We start from the raw sequence: 15,714 nt of genomic DNA on the forward strand, positions 1-15,714 counted from the left end.
TATCTGGAGGGCAGGGACGAGGTAGTCCCACAGGATGGAATTGAGGTCGGTGCTGCCTCAAGAGGACATCCAGTGGCTGGGGCCACCCCTGCGGTCCGGCCAGCAGGTGGCAGAGCCGCCCCGCCTCCTGGGGTCATCTGCTCCAAAGGACTGTCTCGGGCCCTGGGGGGAAAGCAAGCCCAGAGGACAGAAGGGTCTAGACCTCCGGCCAAGCCTCCTAGGAATTTGGGGAACTTGGGAAATCGGAAACGTGCATTTGCTGCAGACCACCTGTGTGTCAGGGTTCTTCGTGGACATGGTTTCTGTTGACCCCCGATGGTCCCTAAGGTTTGCATCCTTGCCTCTCCTTCGACAAAACCGACTCAGAGACTGCACGGTGCACCGAAGCCTCTGGTACGCGGCGGTCAGGCTGTCCCACCTGCCACGCGGGGAACGGCCACACAACGCTTCTGGGCGGGGTGGTGCCCGAGAGTGAGCGGTGGCATCGGGCCTACGGGGCCAGTGCTGTGACCTCGGGGAAATGCCTGGGCCTCCCGGAACTGCGCGGCTCCGTCTGCAAACCGAGGGCCCAAGCCCTGTGGAGCAGACTGGCCGCCCACTGGAGGGAGTCGGCACGGCGCCTGGTGTCCGGCGAGAAGGCCTGAAGTCGGTCCCCACGGCGGGGCCACTTCCCGGGCCATCGGAGCCTCCGGTCTCCGGCCTCCCCCTCAGGAGGGCTGCACTTTCTGCTGCTTTGACCTTCTGTCCAGCTGGGTCTGTGCGCAGTTCTCAGGAGGCAGAGGAAGGGTAGGAAGTCTGGGGCACCGGGAGGTCTGATGGGCCCCTCTCCTGAGGTGGCCAGAACGCCGCTGCCCCCCCAGCCTCGGGGGACAGGTTCGCTGGCAAGGAGACAGGAAAAGGCCTATGCTCTCCGCGTTTGCATGGCCTCCACCTCCGTGCTGCCTCCCTAAGCCTGGCCCATCCTCAGAACCATCAGACCTCCTCCTCCAGGCAGCCTCCCAACTACCCCAGTCCCTTGCTTGTCTGCCACGACTCAGCCCCGGAGGCACCATTGGGACCGGCAGCCTGGGGGCTCTGCCCCTGGGAGGACCGGGGCCCCGGCGGGGTAGGGAGGTGACTCTAGGCCAGCATGATCCCAGCCGTGGTCTTCCCTCCCCTGCAGAGGAGAAGCTGTGGACAACGCGGGCCGATGGGCGCGTGCGCCCACGCCTCCACCCTGCCTGCCCACAGCCCCTCTACACCGTGCATCGGATGTTCTCCGAGGCCCTGGACAAGTATGGGGACCTCCATGCTATGGGCTTCAAGCGCCAGGGCACGTGGGAGCACATCTCCTACTCCCAGTACTACCAGCTGGCCCGAAAAGCCGCCAAGGGCTTCCTGAAGGTGAGGGCCCTTGAGACGCAGCCTTCCCTCCCCAGCCCCGCCTTTCAACTCTGGACCCCCGTAGGCCTCCTCCCTGACCCCCAACCTGGCGAGACTTTAGGGAGAATAACCGTAAAACCGCTCCCGTGTACTGGCCCGCTGGTACGTGCTGGGCCCTCCCCACGGGCCAGCCGCTCAGCCACTGGTTTTCCTTCCTGGTCACGTTCAAGACGGGCCGGGCTGCCTGCTGTGCCGGGTGGGGGGCAGCAAGGGCCCCACGGCATTCACCCACTCCGTGCGCTGGGAGGGTGGTCCCTGCAGTCTGGAAGGCGGCCTGGTGGGGAAGGGGAGACCCCTCCTGTGCCCGCTGACCCGGCCTGTCTGCCTCGGTCCCGCAGCTCGGCCTGCAGCAGGCGCACAGCGTGGCCATCCTGGGCTTCAACTCCCCAGAGTGGTTCTTCTCCGCGGTGGGTGCGGTGTTTGCCGGGTGAGTGGCTGGGGGCGGGGCGCGGTGTCCGGTGGGTCGGAGGAGGGCAGAGGGGAAAGAGGGTCGATCTCTCTTCTCAGAGCTCCCCATACCCTCCCGGCCCCATCCCCCCCCGGGGCCCTCTGAGGACCCCTCTGCATCCCCCTCCACCCCCCACTCCCCTGCCCCCCCATCATCTGTCTGGGTGCGGCCCCTCCCTGGGGCAGGGTTGCGGGCGGAGGGCGTGGCCGTCGGCGCTGGCTCACGTGTGAACCGCGGGTCCCCCGCAGCGGCATTGTCACCGGCATCTACACCACCAGCTCCCCGGAGGCCTGCCAGTACATCGCCCACGACAGCCGCGCCAACATCATCGTGGTCGACACACAGAAGCAGCTGGAAAAGATCCTGAAGGTTTGGAGCGGAGGGGAGGTGGGCACGGGGGCCAGAGGCCGGCGTCCTGGGGGAGCTCCGGCTACAAAAGGACTTTTCCATCTCGCTTCTGGGGTCGCCCTCATTCTGTGCGGCGACCCCATGCCACACAGATGCACACAGAACAAAGCCAGGCGAGGGGAACTTACCCACTGCCCAGCTTGGAACACTGAGGATCAGGAAGCCCGGGATGGGGTGACAGCCTCAGGCGAGGGCTGCCAGCTGGCCCGCTGCCCCCCGGGGGCACCAGGATCCTCAGCTTGTGTGACAGTGACCCCAGGCCCGGGCACCTTGAACACTCAACCCCGACCCTCGGTGCGGGGCATGGGGCCGGCCGCAGGTCTTGTCAGGTCTTCTAAAGACAGTGGGGGCAGAGCAAGGGCTTGACATCAGCCCCTGAGCCAGCCGAGCCTCCCCCGCGGCCAGGGACTCACTTAAGAGCCCTCCCTGATCAGCTGCAGCCCACGTGGACCACGGCCGGGGCGCGGCAGCCCAGGGACAGCCCTGAGCCCCCGCTGCCCCGCCACCTGCGAGGCCCTCGGGGGCTCCTTGCATCCCAGAGGCCTCTGGGGTGGACTCGGTTCTAGAGATGCCCAGCCCCGGCTCCTGACCTGCCCCTGCCCGGGGGACGGTGGGTCTGGAGGCTCAGAGAGGAGACTGGAGCAGGCGTCTCCCTCCGTCCCCAGTGCGGAGGTCCCCCCCCTCAAGCCCAAAGAAAGAAGCCAGCTTGGCCCTTGGCTCCCATCAGAATCCTGGGCCTGCCCCGGTGGCCGCCAGTCCCCTGAGCCGGACTCGCTGGCAGGCGACCCCAAATCAGAGTGAGTTTTGAAATCGCTCTCGCAGTGAGGCCGTGGGCCCCCCACTTCAGTTTGCGAAGGCCGGTGTTCGGGACGTGGCAGCCTGTCATCTCTGCCTCCCCCCCGGCGTCGGGGGACCCGAGCTCCCCGTCTGCTTCTCTGCATCCAAATCCCTCTTGGTGAGGACAGCGGCCGCGTCAGGGTCAATCGCTGAAGCCTGGTTCCCTTGGTAGAGACCAGATTGCCCAGTAAGAGCACATTCTAGGGGACTGGAGTTTAAGAGTTCAACAGATCTTTTTTGGGGACACAATTCAACCTATGTGATTGCCTTTTTTTTTTTTTTTAAGATTTTGTTTATTTATTTGACAGAGATCACAAGTGGGCAGAGAGGCAGGCGGCAAGGGGGTGGGGGAACCAGGCTCCCCCGTCCCTGCAGTTTGGGATTCTTCTGAAAACCCGCTTTCTCCCGGCACTTTGGACCTGCTTCCTTTGAGGATTAAAGATTTGCTTCCCGTTGGGCTCACCTCCCTGGGGTCCTCTGGGATGTGTTTGCAGGACCTTGTCAGGAATGTCTCCATCCTGCTGGGACTGGGGAGGAGGTAGGGGTGCGGACTGCTGGGGCCACAGCTTGTAGCCCAAGCCGTCCTGGGCGCCCCTCCTCACGCCCCCGCCCCCACCTCAAGCACTCAGGCCCTTCACGGAACAGAAGGGAGGCAAGTACTTGAAGAGTGGTGACCAGCAGGGATGTGCCTTCACGGGCCGACCTGGCTACCCCGGGACTCAGTGATTTCCTCGGCCTTGGGGGCTCCAGAGCCCCGAGAGTTCTCTGAGGCGAAAGACCCCCTGCCCCACGCCCAGCCAGGAGCGGACCCAGGGCCCCCAGGCCAGCTTTGCCGGGGCCTCTGCCTCTAAGGTTTCCCCAAGAGCCAGCGAGGCGGGGCCCTTCTCCCCAGCTTCCATGCGGGCACCCCAGAGTCAGAGGGCAGGAAGGCCTCCCTCCCCTAGAGTCTGCAGCCCTGGCACAGACCCCTGATTTAAGTCCAGTGCTGTCCTCCTGGCCCCATTTTGTGTCTGAAGAGGCTGAGGCCCAGAGTGAGGAAATGCTCCCCGCAGGTCACCATGCAGAATAGTGCCGTTCAACAGTAGGTTCCTTTGAATCAGGACCTAATGGCCCCACAGCTGCCGGGGATGGCCCCGGAGTGTCTTTGACCCAGAGCAAAGCCCCACCTTCCGGGGACTGTGGCAGCCTGACCCTGCGCTGACCTGGAACTTGTTAGAAACGCAAATCCTCAGGCCCCACCCAGGCCTCCTGCCCTCAGACGCACCCTGTGGGGAGGGGAGCACACCTGCAGGTGCTTCAAGCACGGCAGGGAACGAGGTCAGCTGTTAAGCAGTGGCCGGTGGGGGTTTACCCGCCCGCGTCCCCCCCTGCTGCGCCCCTGGTTCTCTAACCTGGTCCCTGCTCTTGGAAAAGCAGCCACGTTCCGATGGAGCTCTGCCCGGCACACCCCACAGGCGGATTCCATGCCCACGGCCTGGGTGGGGGGCATGGCGGGGTGGGGGGACCCTCGCAAGGAGCTGGGCTTCGTCAGCACGTGGTGGGGGGCGCCGCGCACAGGGACGTTCCGCATCAACCTTTCTCCGAGGACGGTCGTGGCCTGAATATGTACCTCGTGAGTGGCGGCAAGTGAGAGCTGGTTTTCTGATTCATCCACCGGACTGTTTCCGGAACTTTCTCTCCCTGCCCAGCTGGCGCTCTCTGCCACCTGGGGCACCTGCTGGTACTCGCGCTGGGCGGGAGGCGGCCTGTGCTGGTGAATGTCCCGGCACGTCCCAAGGGAGGGGCGTCGTGCAGCCGCTGGGTGGGAGGTGGCCGAGTGCCACGTCTCTGCGGCAGGCGGCGTCGCGATGTGCAGGCGGCCGTCTCCTTGACCCCCTGCCTCCTCGGTCCGTCCAGGACGGAGAAACGGAGCAGCGAGTCGCCCAGTATTATTGTGGGTTTGTCCCTTTCTCGTCGTTGCAAATGGCAGGATTTCCTTTTTTTTTTTTGATGGCTGAGTAATACTGCGTTGCAATATACTGCATCTTCTTGCCCGTTCATCTGCCGGTGGACGTCTGGGCTCTCTGTGAGGGTGGCTCTGTAGCTGACGGCTCGCGGACCCTCTATACCGTTTGCCAGAGCGGCTGCGCCAGCCGGCATCCTGGCCAACAGCACACGGACGCTCCTTTTTCCTCTCTGGTTGCTTTTAAGGCTTTTCTCTTCATCGCTGAGGTTTAGCAACCCGTTCTGTTGTGACTTGCTGTGGTTTTTTCTTTGTGCTCATCCTGCCTGGGGTTCATTGTGAGTCTGATATTGGCGGATTTATAATCAAATGTGGAAATTTCTCAGACTGCTTTTCAATTTTCTAAAAAATATTTCCTGAGACTCCGATTCCATGTGCGCTGGGTGTCTTGGTGTCCTCCCACAGGCCCTGCCCTTCCTGTTTCCCTGTCTCTGAACTTTGAGACTTGGGTTTGGCCATTCGGGGCAGGTTTACCAGGTTTCGCGCGAGCGCTCAGATCTGACCTTTCCGGGTCTCCCCTGAACGTCTCCGGGAGCCCCTGCGTGCCGCCTGATAGACACACAGACAATTCTGACCCCCTGTGAGCTCTGTCCTCCAGCCCCGGAGGCTGCCATGCATGCTGGGACTCAGCCAAAGACCCTGGAGCCCTGGACACCTGATGAGAGGGTTCTAGAACTTTCTCTTCCTAGTTTCTCCTCGCTAGCGTCCAGTCCCACAGACTCTAGCCACCATGGCTTTGGCTTTCCTGAACGCTGCGCTCTGTCACCTCCGCTCAGCAAGACAACCGAATTCTGTTCTCCTTCCCCGCTCCCTGTCTCTGTCCCCTCCCCCTCTTCTGTCCCATCTGCCACCCTGCACCTCTCCCCCTCCCCCCGCCCCATCCCTCTCTCGGTCCCCCTCCCCCTCCACCCCCCCCCCCGGTCTTTCACAAAGTTCTCTGTCATGGGATAAGCCATACTTCACTCAACCAGGCCCTGGGATGCTCGGTTTTCTCATGAGGGGACAGCTCTGCATCAAGAGGGGCGAGTGTCCCACTGAGCTGCAGGTCAGACTCTAGGAACCCAGTGACCAAAGTGCCCATCAGGCAGAACACCCGGAGATGGGGCTTTTCTCAGCAGGTAACTTCTCTTTTTCAATGAAACCCCATTATTTTTCCTGCCAACCCAGACCTGGAAACACCTGCCACACCTGAGGGCCGCGGTCATATACAGAGACGCGCCACCGAAGAAGATGGCCAACGTGTACACGGTGCGTGGGGGGCGCGGGGGGCGGGTGGGGCCCGTCTGGCCGCCCCACTGACTGGGCGCCCGCGCTCTCCCTCCTGCTGCAGATGGACGAACTCTTGCAGCTGGGGGACGGGCTGCCCGAGGAGACGCTGGACGCGGTCATCGCCACCCAGCGGCCCAACCAGTGCTGCGTACTGGTCTACACCTCCGGCACCACTGGCAGCCCCAAGGGCGTGATGCTGAGTCAGGACAATGTACGCGGGTCCCAGCGGGGTGGGTTTGGCCGCAGGTGGACCTGGGCGCGGGACCTGCCCTTACAGGCCCTGGGGATGCTCCTTTGGCCCCTCAGCTGAGGGAGGTAGGACACATGGGACGGCCCCTGGGTCTGTGGTCCAGACCAAGTCCACGGAAGGCAATGGGGAGGGGAAGGGAGGCCTATCCTGGGAGCTCCCTGCAGAGACGCCCAGAGTTGGGGGGTGCCTGAAGAGGTCACCCAAGCCCCCCAGGGTGAGCACTTCCAGGACGGGCTGTGGGACCCTGCCGGGCCCATGTACCTGTCCTCTAGATCACGTGGACAGCACGGTACGGCAGCCAGGCTGGCGACATCCGGCCAGCAGAAGTCCAGCAGGAGGTGGTGGTCAGCTACCTGCCCCTCAGCCACATCGCTGCCCAGATCTATGACCTGTGGACGGGCATCCAGTGGGGGGCCCAGGTCTGCTTTGCCGAGCCTGACGCCCTCAAGGTCAGTCTGCCTCGGTCCGAGCAGGGGTCCGTGGACATGCGCTCTCATGTATGCACCTGGGAGCGTGGGAGCGAGTGGGTCCCCCGCACACTTATCAGCCAGAACTCTCTCTGCCACAGCCAGCATGGCCCATGTGGCCCAGCAACAAGGGGCTGATGCCGGTACGTGGAGGAAAGGGGCCACGTGCCATCAAGGACAGGGCGTCCTCAGAGGAAGGCTGTGGTGCACGGCCCCCTGCTTCCCAGGCTCATCAGCTACCCCGTTCTTTGGAAACTGATTTTAAGTAGGCGGAGAGCTCTCCCGGACCCCCCCCCCCACCCCCGACCGGCACTCGGCCCAACACTCCCCCCACCTCCAGCCCCAAAGGTCCCCTCGGCCATTCTGCACCGGTCACTGCTGGGGGGAGGGGTCAGGTTAGAGAGGAAAGAGGGCTGGCAGGGGACCGAGCAGCGCTAAAACAGTGGGGACGGCCGCCCAGCAGCCGCAGACCGTGCGGAACATGGCATGTGCAAGGGTGCGTGGGCACCTGAGTGGGCACCTGGGGGACGCTGTGGGGGTGCGCCCCTCATTCTGGTGTGGGGGCCTCCTGGCACTGAGCCGGCAGGCCTCCCTCCCTGGTGCCGGACAGGGGAGCCTGGTGAACACGCTACGGGAGGTGGAGCCCACGTCGCACATGGGGGTGCCCCGGGTGTGGGAGAAGTTCATGGAGCGGATCCAGGAGGCGGCGGCCCAGTCTGGCTTCATCCGGCGCAAGATGCTGCTCTGGGCCATGTCGGTGGCCTTGGAGCAGAACCTCACCTGCCCCGGCAGGTACGGGAGGCTGGGGGGAGGGGGGCGGCAGGGTGGGGGCACAGGGCCAGCAGGCACCCGGGGATCTGCTGGGCTGGGCTTGTTCTGGGGACCCCTGTGCGGAGGCCCCAGCACACACCGGGCCGGAGACCTCTTCCCAGACGGTCCAGGAGATGGTCCCCCACCTCTAGGTTCTGGCTGGCAGGACAGCCTCCCGCCCTCTGGGTGGTGTTCACCTCCTGGGAGTGGTTCCTTGCAGTCTCCTGGAGGATTTCCAGACTCCATAGGGGGCCAGGGAATGGGGCATGGTGATGCGCCCTCTTCCAGGCTTTCCAGCCCCCAAGGGACCCCACGGCCATCTGACTGCTTGTCCCACGCCCACACAGCCCTGGGGACAGTCCGTGGCATCGCCCTGGCCACCCCCAGCAGAGATGTTTTCCATCACTAGTGAGTCTGTGAACCGGCATCAGGTCTCGTGAGAAGCACACGCATGTCCACAAACATGGCCTCGTGTGCACAGACAGGGACAATGGACACACATGGGTGACTTGTCTGTGGGCTTCAGCGGGGATCACGCCCATTGGCCCTGCGTGTCTGTGCAAACAGACCCCAAGGTTCTGCACACACGGCCCAGCTGGGCTGACCTCCAGGCTCGGGGCGCGGTGCACACGGGGCACACGCACCAGGGCGTGTGGGCCTGCTCACGGCCAGCGAGCAGCCGCCCGATGCCCCCCTCGCCCCTGTGAGCACATGTGTTCCTCCGCCAACCACTCCCCACTCCCCGCAGCGACCTGAAGCCCTTCTCGGCCCGACTGGCGGATTACCTCGTGCTCGGCAGGGTCCGGCAGGCGCTGGGCTTTGCTAAGTGTCAGAAGAGCTTCTACGGCGCGGCTCCCATGACAGCCGAAACGCAGCACTTCTTCCTGGGCCTCAACATCCGCTTGTATGCAGGCTACGGCCTCAGCGAGACCTCGGGCCCCCACTTCATGTCCAGCCCCAACAACTACCGGCTCTACAGGTACCCATAAGCCTCCTGCCCTTGCTGGACCCCGGGGCCACCGCAGAATGGGGCTGTCCTGAGCCATCACTTCCATCCTGGGCCAGGCCCCTGGGGCCAGGCCTGTCCCGTGCGAGTGGTCTCGGCCATGCTGTCCCCAGGGGCCTGAGGTCACAAGCTCCCCCCTCCCCCGTCCCCCGCCACGGGTTCTGGCTCCGTCCCCTCCCTCCTGTAGAGTGAGGTGTTGTCACAGGCTGCCCTGCTCCACTGTGGGGAGGTAGTGGGGAGGGCAGGGCAGTCAGCTCTGGGGTGAGTGCAGGGACCCTCTGTCATGCTTAAAAGACCCCTTCCGGTCAGCCCATCGCCGAGCTTGAGGTCGCAGGCCCTTCCTTCCTTCCTTCTCCCCGCCCCCTTCCTCCTTAAAGCTTCTCACTCTAAGTCCCCATTAAAATACAAAAGCTCTGGAGGCTAAGAGGGAGAGGTTGGAGAGATGCTCCTGGCAGAGTCTGACCCTAGACTGAGGCCCGACCAGCCCCCTCGGCTGCCCCCAGCTCCGGCAGGGTGGTGCCAGGCTGCCTGGCAAAGGTGGTGAACGAGGACGCCGAGGGCATCGGGGAGATCTGTCTGTGGGGCCGCACCATCTTCATGGGCTACCTCAACATGGAGGACAAGACGCGGGAGGCCATTGATGACGACGGCTGGCTGCACACGGGCGACATGGGACGCCTGGACGCGGACGGCTTCCTCTACATCACCGGGCGGCTCAAAGGTGAGCGCAGCCGACGCCGTGGCTGCAGGCTTGGGGGGGACGTGCCGCGGCCTGGGTGCCCCGAGTCCTGAGCCCGTATGGAGCTCGTGCACTTGGGCTGACAGCATCGTAAGAGGACGCCCAGAGAGAGTAAAGGACTTGCCCAAGGTCACCCAGCTAGTAAATGGTGGGGTTGGGTTCCAACTCCCTAGAGAAACAAGGCAAGTCTTTCCAGAAGATTCTGGGGCATAAATATCATGTGTTTTTACATGCAAAATGGGCATGATATTGAGAACACAGATTGGATATAAAATTTAGAATAAAGCAGGAGACTTCAGAGAAATTTCCCATGAGGGATGTGGCCCTGGCAAGGGGGACAGCTGGGGACTTGCACGGAAATAGTGTTTTGCTCACTGCCCAAGGGGATGTAAGCCCAAGCACATCCCTGAGGGGAGATCTCTGCCTGCTTCCCGGGGAAAGCCGGCTCAGTGAGTGGGGGAACAACTCTGCAAATCTCGCAGGCAGGAGTGCCATTCAGCCGGGCTCTGAGTGTCACAGGGGGCCGGCCCTCTGGGCAGAGTCTGGGCAGGCCTGGCTTGAGCCTTGGGAGGAGCTGAAACCGTCCTGGCTGCCAGCCCACAGCCCCGGGCTGTGAGATCCCTGGAGGCACAGTTCTGCCCTGCCCGGCGCCAGCTGAGAGCGCCGCCTAGGGCCCTGCTCGGTGACAGCAGCTGAGGGCCAGCATGCTGACGGGGAGAGTAACCAGAAACATCCAACCTGAGTTGGCCCTCTTTTCAAAATAGTATGGTTAGGGGTGCTGGGGTCAGGCGTTGGGGAGCCCTGTCTGTGAGGTGTCTGCCTTGGGCTCAGGTCAAGATTCCGGGGTCCGGGGATCGAGTCCCGCATCAGGCTCCCTGCTCAGCAGGAAGTCTGCTTCTCCCTCTCCCTCTGCTGCTCCCCCTGCTTGTTCTGGCTCTCTCTCTGTGTCCAGTAAATAAATAAAATATTTAAAATAGTATGGTTAGAGGCTGGAGCCCAGCCGGCTTTTCTGCAGATAAGCATCTACGGCCCAGCCTCCGTTCGGAGGAGACCGTGCTCGCGGGCTCACCTCAGGGGGCCATGTGGGAGCCGCTCGTCCGCCTGCCCTGGCACCGGAGGATCTTGTGGTATGGCCTGTTATCCGGCTGAGTGAGGCCCACAGCCTTGGTCTTCACCTTTCAGACGACCTTGGCTGGAATCATGCCAGTTCCCTACAAGATTTTGACTTTGGTATAAACAACCCAAAAAACCTCCACGTGGTCAAACCACCAGGAGCAAAGACAGGCGTCACAGCCAGGGAGACGTACCTGTAGCTCCTGACGTGGGCACCGATGGGCGGAAGCGACACGGCCTGTCCCTGGGTTTCAAACCTTCGGCTTTGTGTCGCCCCACCGCGTTTCCTACTGTGCGGTGTGGAGGTTTCTGCACATTTCTCCTTAGATCTGCTCCCGCGTATCTTATATTTGAGGTGCTACAGTACAGAGCATCATTTAAAATGTGCTTCTACTTCTTTGCTGCCGGCGGAGGGGCCTTGTCCCACGGGCTGGGGTCATGTGACCCCGGGGGCGCCGGTTGGAAGCTGGTGGCTCGTAGACGTCTCTCCAGCTCTCTGTGCACAACACCCGATCGTCTCAAATGCTGACAGTTTCGTTCCTTCCTCTCCGTTGCTTCTGGGTGTTTCTCTTGCCTCCTGCGCTGATAGGACGGGCAGAGCAGCAGGGGGTAGACGTGGGGACAGTGGCCGTCCGTGGACCGCTCCTGATCGTGGGGGAACGCTCCCAGCATTCGATCCCTGAGCGGGGATTTTTGGAAAGGTGCTCCTTGCCATGCCCAGTCTGCTGAGGGCTTCTATGCACACTAACGGGTGAAAGACAGTGGTAGGAGGTGGGGGGAGGGGCCAGAGAAAGTCCCAGAAAGAGAAAGGCCGGGGTGCTGACGGCCGCTGGGCTCTGCCTGGCTGCGGTGCCCTCGCCGCCCCACCCCTGTGCCGCCGACAGACCGCGGTCTGCACGCCTCCTGTCTGGCCAGCCTCGGGAACCATTCCTCGTTCGCCCCGCTCGCCAGCGTCCTGAAACTCCGAGCCCCAGCTCAGCGGCCGGCACCCACCCGGGCAGCCCCTCGCCAGGCTCTGGAGGGGCCCCGCTGCCCCGCCTTTGCCTCCCTGCCGCCCCAGCCGCACAGGTGTACCCTCTGCCCACGAGACCCAGTTCACACTCAACATGCAGCCGGGCCACGAGCCTCGCTGTCCCACCACCCTGGGAGCTCCCTGCCGCCAGGTGTCCGCACGGGACCTGCACACAAGGGGACCAACTCCTCCTTGTTGAACTAGACCTGGGGGGCTAATCCAGCAGAAATTGGCCAGGTGTGTTGAGCAAATGTCCGCTTACCACCATCTGGCCTGGCCGTAAACCGCCCTCCAGGGAGGAGCCCAGAGCGCTAAGTGCAAACGCTGGTCTCGCACACGTGCCCGCGGCGGATGCCTGAGTGAGTGAGGCAGTGGACGAGGCCTGGACGCTGGGACTGCAGCTCCGAGGGGGGGGCCGGCCCCCCCAGAGGGACAAGGGCTCCCTGAGAAGAGCACGTGGGGTGTTAGACGGAGTCGGGAGGGCTTGTTGGGAAGGTGCAGGCGGTGGGGGGAGAAGCTCACGGCAGGAGCTTGGGAACGGGCTGTACCGTGTTCCCGAGGCTACTCGACCTTGGACAAGACACCTAACCGCCCCAGGCCTCAGTTTCCCCATCTATAAAATGAGCTGCTTTCTAGGCCGGTTGTGAGGGTTCAGTGAACCACTGCCCATGTAGGACTTAGCACAGCGCCTGGCCCACGGTGCGTGCCGGGTGCCTGCCAGGGAGCGGCAGCTCAATTGTTGGGTGACAGCGGCACGTCCGGGGTGCTGGGTGAGGCCTGAGCAGGCAGAGTCTTGGACGATGAGCAAAGGAGTGGGAGCCCCAACCAGGCATTGCTCCAGGAACTGCCCCGTCCCTCAGTAGGTATCCCCCCGGCAGGTGTATCTCCCAGTGGGTGTCCCCAGCAGGTGTGAGGAGCCTCTGAGGGCGTGGCACTGCCCCCCGACCCTGAGTATCCCCAGTGCTGCCAGGCGCTCCTGCCTCCAGAGGCTGGGGCCAAGGCTGGGGTCCTGGTGCAGCCGGGGCACCTGGACTGAAGCCTATGCCGGGGGCCTGGCCCTGCCTCCCCAGAATTAATCATCACAGCGGGCGGAGAGAATGTGCCCCCTGTGCCCATCGAGGAGGCCGTGAAGACGGAGTTGCCCATCATCAGCAATGCCATGCTGATCGGGGACCAGAGGAAGTTCCTGTCCATGCTGCTCACCTTGAAGGTAAGTCGGAGGGGCTGCCTCTGGGGGGGTGTGGGTCTGGTCCAGGCAGAAGCCATGCTCGGCCAGGACACATCTATGTCTCAGACTGTTCTGGGCTAACCTGCTGGCTGCCTGCAGTGGGGGCGGGAAACACAAGAGGTCACAAGCTGCTGTGATGACCCGTTATAGTCCAGCTCAGCCTGGCTCCCCAAAGCTCCTCCCCTGGCTCTCCCTGACCAGATGCTCCAAGCCCAGGCTGCTGAGCAGGGGAAAAAGCCCATGGTTTTCCTGGCTGAGGTCCTTCTGGCTGTCCTGCCACCACGGGCTCTTTGGAACAGCTCGTGGTGACCCACACCCTCCGAGACTGGGGCTTGGGTCTTGTTGGGCCGAGGCTTGGGCCCGATCTGACCTCTGGCTTTTCAGTGCGTGCTGGACGCAGACACATCTGAGCCAACGGACAGCCTGACCGAACCAGCTGTGGCCTTCTGCCAGCGTGTGGGCAGCAAAGCCACCACCGTGTCTGAGATCGTGGGCACCAAGGACGAAGCTGTGTACCAGGCCATCGAGCAGGGGATCCAGAGGGTCAATAGCAAGGCCGCCGCCCGACCCTACTGCATCCAGAAGTGGGCCATTCTCCAGCGGGACTTCTCCATTTCGGGTGGAGAGCTGGGTAGGGCTTTGTTTTTCCTGCTTCTCCGTTCTCACTATCGCGGGGGCCGTGGGGGCAGGCAGGGGCCACAGCAGGCTGGCGGGAAGCAGCCAGGGCAAGCAGAGAGCCACGGACGGTCCCTCCTCCTGGAGGGAGGACACGGTCGCGCGGTGCTGGCTCGCGCCCGGGGAGAGTCTGCCACATGCGCTAAGTGTGTGCTGGAGCCTATGAATTCAAATGTACAACATTTAACTTTGCTCTGACTGGGGGGCCGTTCTCCCCTGAAATCACAGTGGGAGCAGCAGGCAGACCCCAAGGCCCTGGCTCTGGGGGCTCAGCTCATGTATAGGTAAAGGAAGACCTTCTGGACCCTGGTCCGCGAAACCAGGGAAGCTGCAGTACAGCCCCGGCTGGACAGAGAAGTGACTCTCGGCTGTGGCACGTGGTTCGCGGCCGGGGGAGGCGGGATGGTTTCTAGGACAGCCTCTGGCCCGTGAGGCTGCTGCAGCACGCTGAGAGGCCCTCAGAGCATGGAGCGCATCTGGCTGGCCGGCACGAACAGAGGGACGCAGGTGTCCTCTCTGACCAGCTCCGGAAAGGCCTTTGGTTCTGAAGTGTCTGGTGTCACAGCCCAGAGTGCGTTCAGCCTCTAAGCTGCCCCCAAGCTACGTCGCACTTGTGACTGTGCTTTAGAGGAGCAAGGACAGAGATTTGGGAAGACCGCGGTCGGCGGAGGTGGCGCTCCCAGTCTCCCCCGCCCGTCGGGCAAACAGAGCGCAGCGCCCGGAGCGGTCGTGTGCACGGTCCCCGGCAGCTCGTCAGGACGTCAGCCGCTTGCCTGCTCGCCCGTGCGGCTGTTGGCCGCAGCCTTGTCCCGAGGCTGCCCGTGTGCTCCTGGCACAGTGGCTCGCCGAGAGCCCTGGACAGAAACCGTAGTTGTGCGGGTCTGTTTGTCTCCATCATTGATTCACCGAGAGAACAGAAAATGCTTGGGGAGGACCAGAAGTGGGTGCAGGATAAGGAAGGCGGCACCTCATGGTCTTTCGTGATGCCTGGTGGCCCTTCGGCTGTGGGGACGATGCTGGGGCAGTGGAGGGGGGCACGAGGGTGTAGCCGCAGGGGCTGGGTCACTGGGCACCACCCAGCGGGCTGGCCTCACCCAGATCCTTACACACACCTTCCCAGGCTTCGCGGCGTCCGGGCCTCACTCCCTCTTTCCATTTGCTCCTTTAGGTCCGACGATGAAGCTGAAGCGGCTCACGGTTCTGGACAAGTACAAAGACATCATCGACTCCTTTTACCAAGAGCAAAAGAAGTAATCAGGGGCCATCTTCCCAGCTTCCGCTGAAGACGGCAGGTCTTTCGGAGGGCCGGCCTGAGCTCCGGGTCGCCTTCGGTCTGGGCGCACCGACACCTGGCAGGGCTGTGAGGTCGCCGTGTCTGGCCACGACACGGGCCTCTACGTTTGCCAGGTCCGGGGCCAGCAGCAGCTGACGACTCCAGAAGCTTCCCATGTGGGTAGTTTTAATTTTAAGCATTGCTTTTTGTCCAGGGGACGCATGAGCTCAGCGCTCCCCCCAGAAGTAGCAGGCAGGTGGCTAGCTCGCGCTGGGGAGGAGGGCGAGGACAGTGGGGAGGACGGCTAGAGCTCCTTCGCACGCTGCAGGAGAGCCAGTACTTAGAACTCACCTCCGAGCTGACCTGCTCTGGAACCGCGGCCGCTTCTGTGCCTGTCAGCACCAGGACACCTCACACTTGCCAGCTGATCTGATGCTTAATAAAACCGCTGCCGCCTATCTGATTGTACGGGTGTGATTTGAGTATTAAACCGTTTAACAGAATTGCCAACAAGGACCTGGTTTTTCTTGTCCGTGGAGCAGGCGGGCCGGGTCGGAGTCGTGGGTGTTTCACCCATGGGACCATCACGCCCCGGAGCCCGCGGGGCACAAGACGGCGTGGAGGGGCACACGCTATAAAGGCTGGCGGCCTGCGCCAGCCCCACACCCCAAACACGCGGAGCCCCGCCAGGAGGCGGGCGGTGAGAGGAGGCCCCTCAGTCCATTCTGGAACTCTCTATTACAGCAGACCCAGGA

At 63.1% G+C, this 15,714-nt stretch overlaps 1 protein-coding gene across 4 annotated transcripts in view; it reads left to right on the top strand.

The window, feature by feature from the left end:
- Positions 1 to 15,469, top strand: part of ACSBG1 (acyl-CoA synthetase bubblegum family member 1) — a 41,931-nt gene extending 26,462 nt beyond the window's left edge. For all 4 annotated transcript variants that reach the window (XM_032341859.1, XM_032341861.1, XM_032341860.1 and 1 more), the window contains 12 exons: positions 1,163 to 1,383; positions 1,761 to 1,849; positions 2,119 to 2,239; positions 6,285 to 6,365; positions 6,448 to 6,597; positions 6,909 to 7,085; positions 7,714 to 7,895; positions 8,662 to 8,892; positions 9,423 to 9,640; positions 12,854 to 12,993; positions 13,396 to 13,642; positions 14,855 to 15,469. In XM_032341859.1, the coding sequence (XP_032197750.1) occupies positions 1,163 to 1,383; positions 1,761 to 1,849; positions 2,119 to 2,239; positions 6,285 to 6,365; positions 6,448 to 6,597; positions 6,909 to 7,085; positions 7,714 to 7,895; positions 8,662 to 8,892; positions 9,423 to 9,640; positions 12,854 to 12,993; positions 13,396 to 13,642; positions 14,855 to 14,940 (1,943 nt within the window). In that variant the 3' untranslated portion in view covers positions 14,941 to 15,469. The remainder of the gene's footprint in view (positions 1 to 1,162; positions 1,384 to 1,760; positions 1,850 to 2,118; positions 2,240 to 6,284; positions 6,366 to 6,447; positions 6,598 to 6,908; positions 7,086 to 7,713; positions 7,896 to 8,661; positions 8,893 to 9,422; positions 9,641 to 12,853; positions 12,994 to 13,395; positions 13,643 to 14,854) is intronic.
- The last annotated feature ends 245 nt before the right edge of the window (positions 15,470 to 15,714 follow it).

Source organism: Mustela erminea, chromosome 5, assembly GCF_009829155.1.
Source record: "Mustela erminea isolate mMusErm1 chromosome 5, mMusErm1.Pri, whole genome shotgun sequence".
In the NCBI taxonomy this organism is placed as follows: Eukaryota; Metazoa; Chordata; class Mammalia; order Carnivora; family Mustelidae; genus Mustela; species Mustela erminea.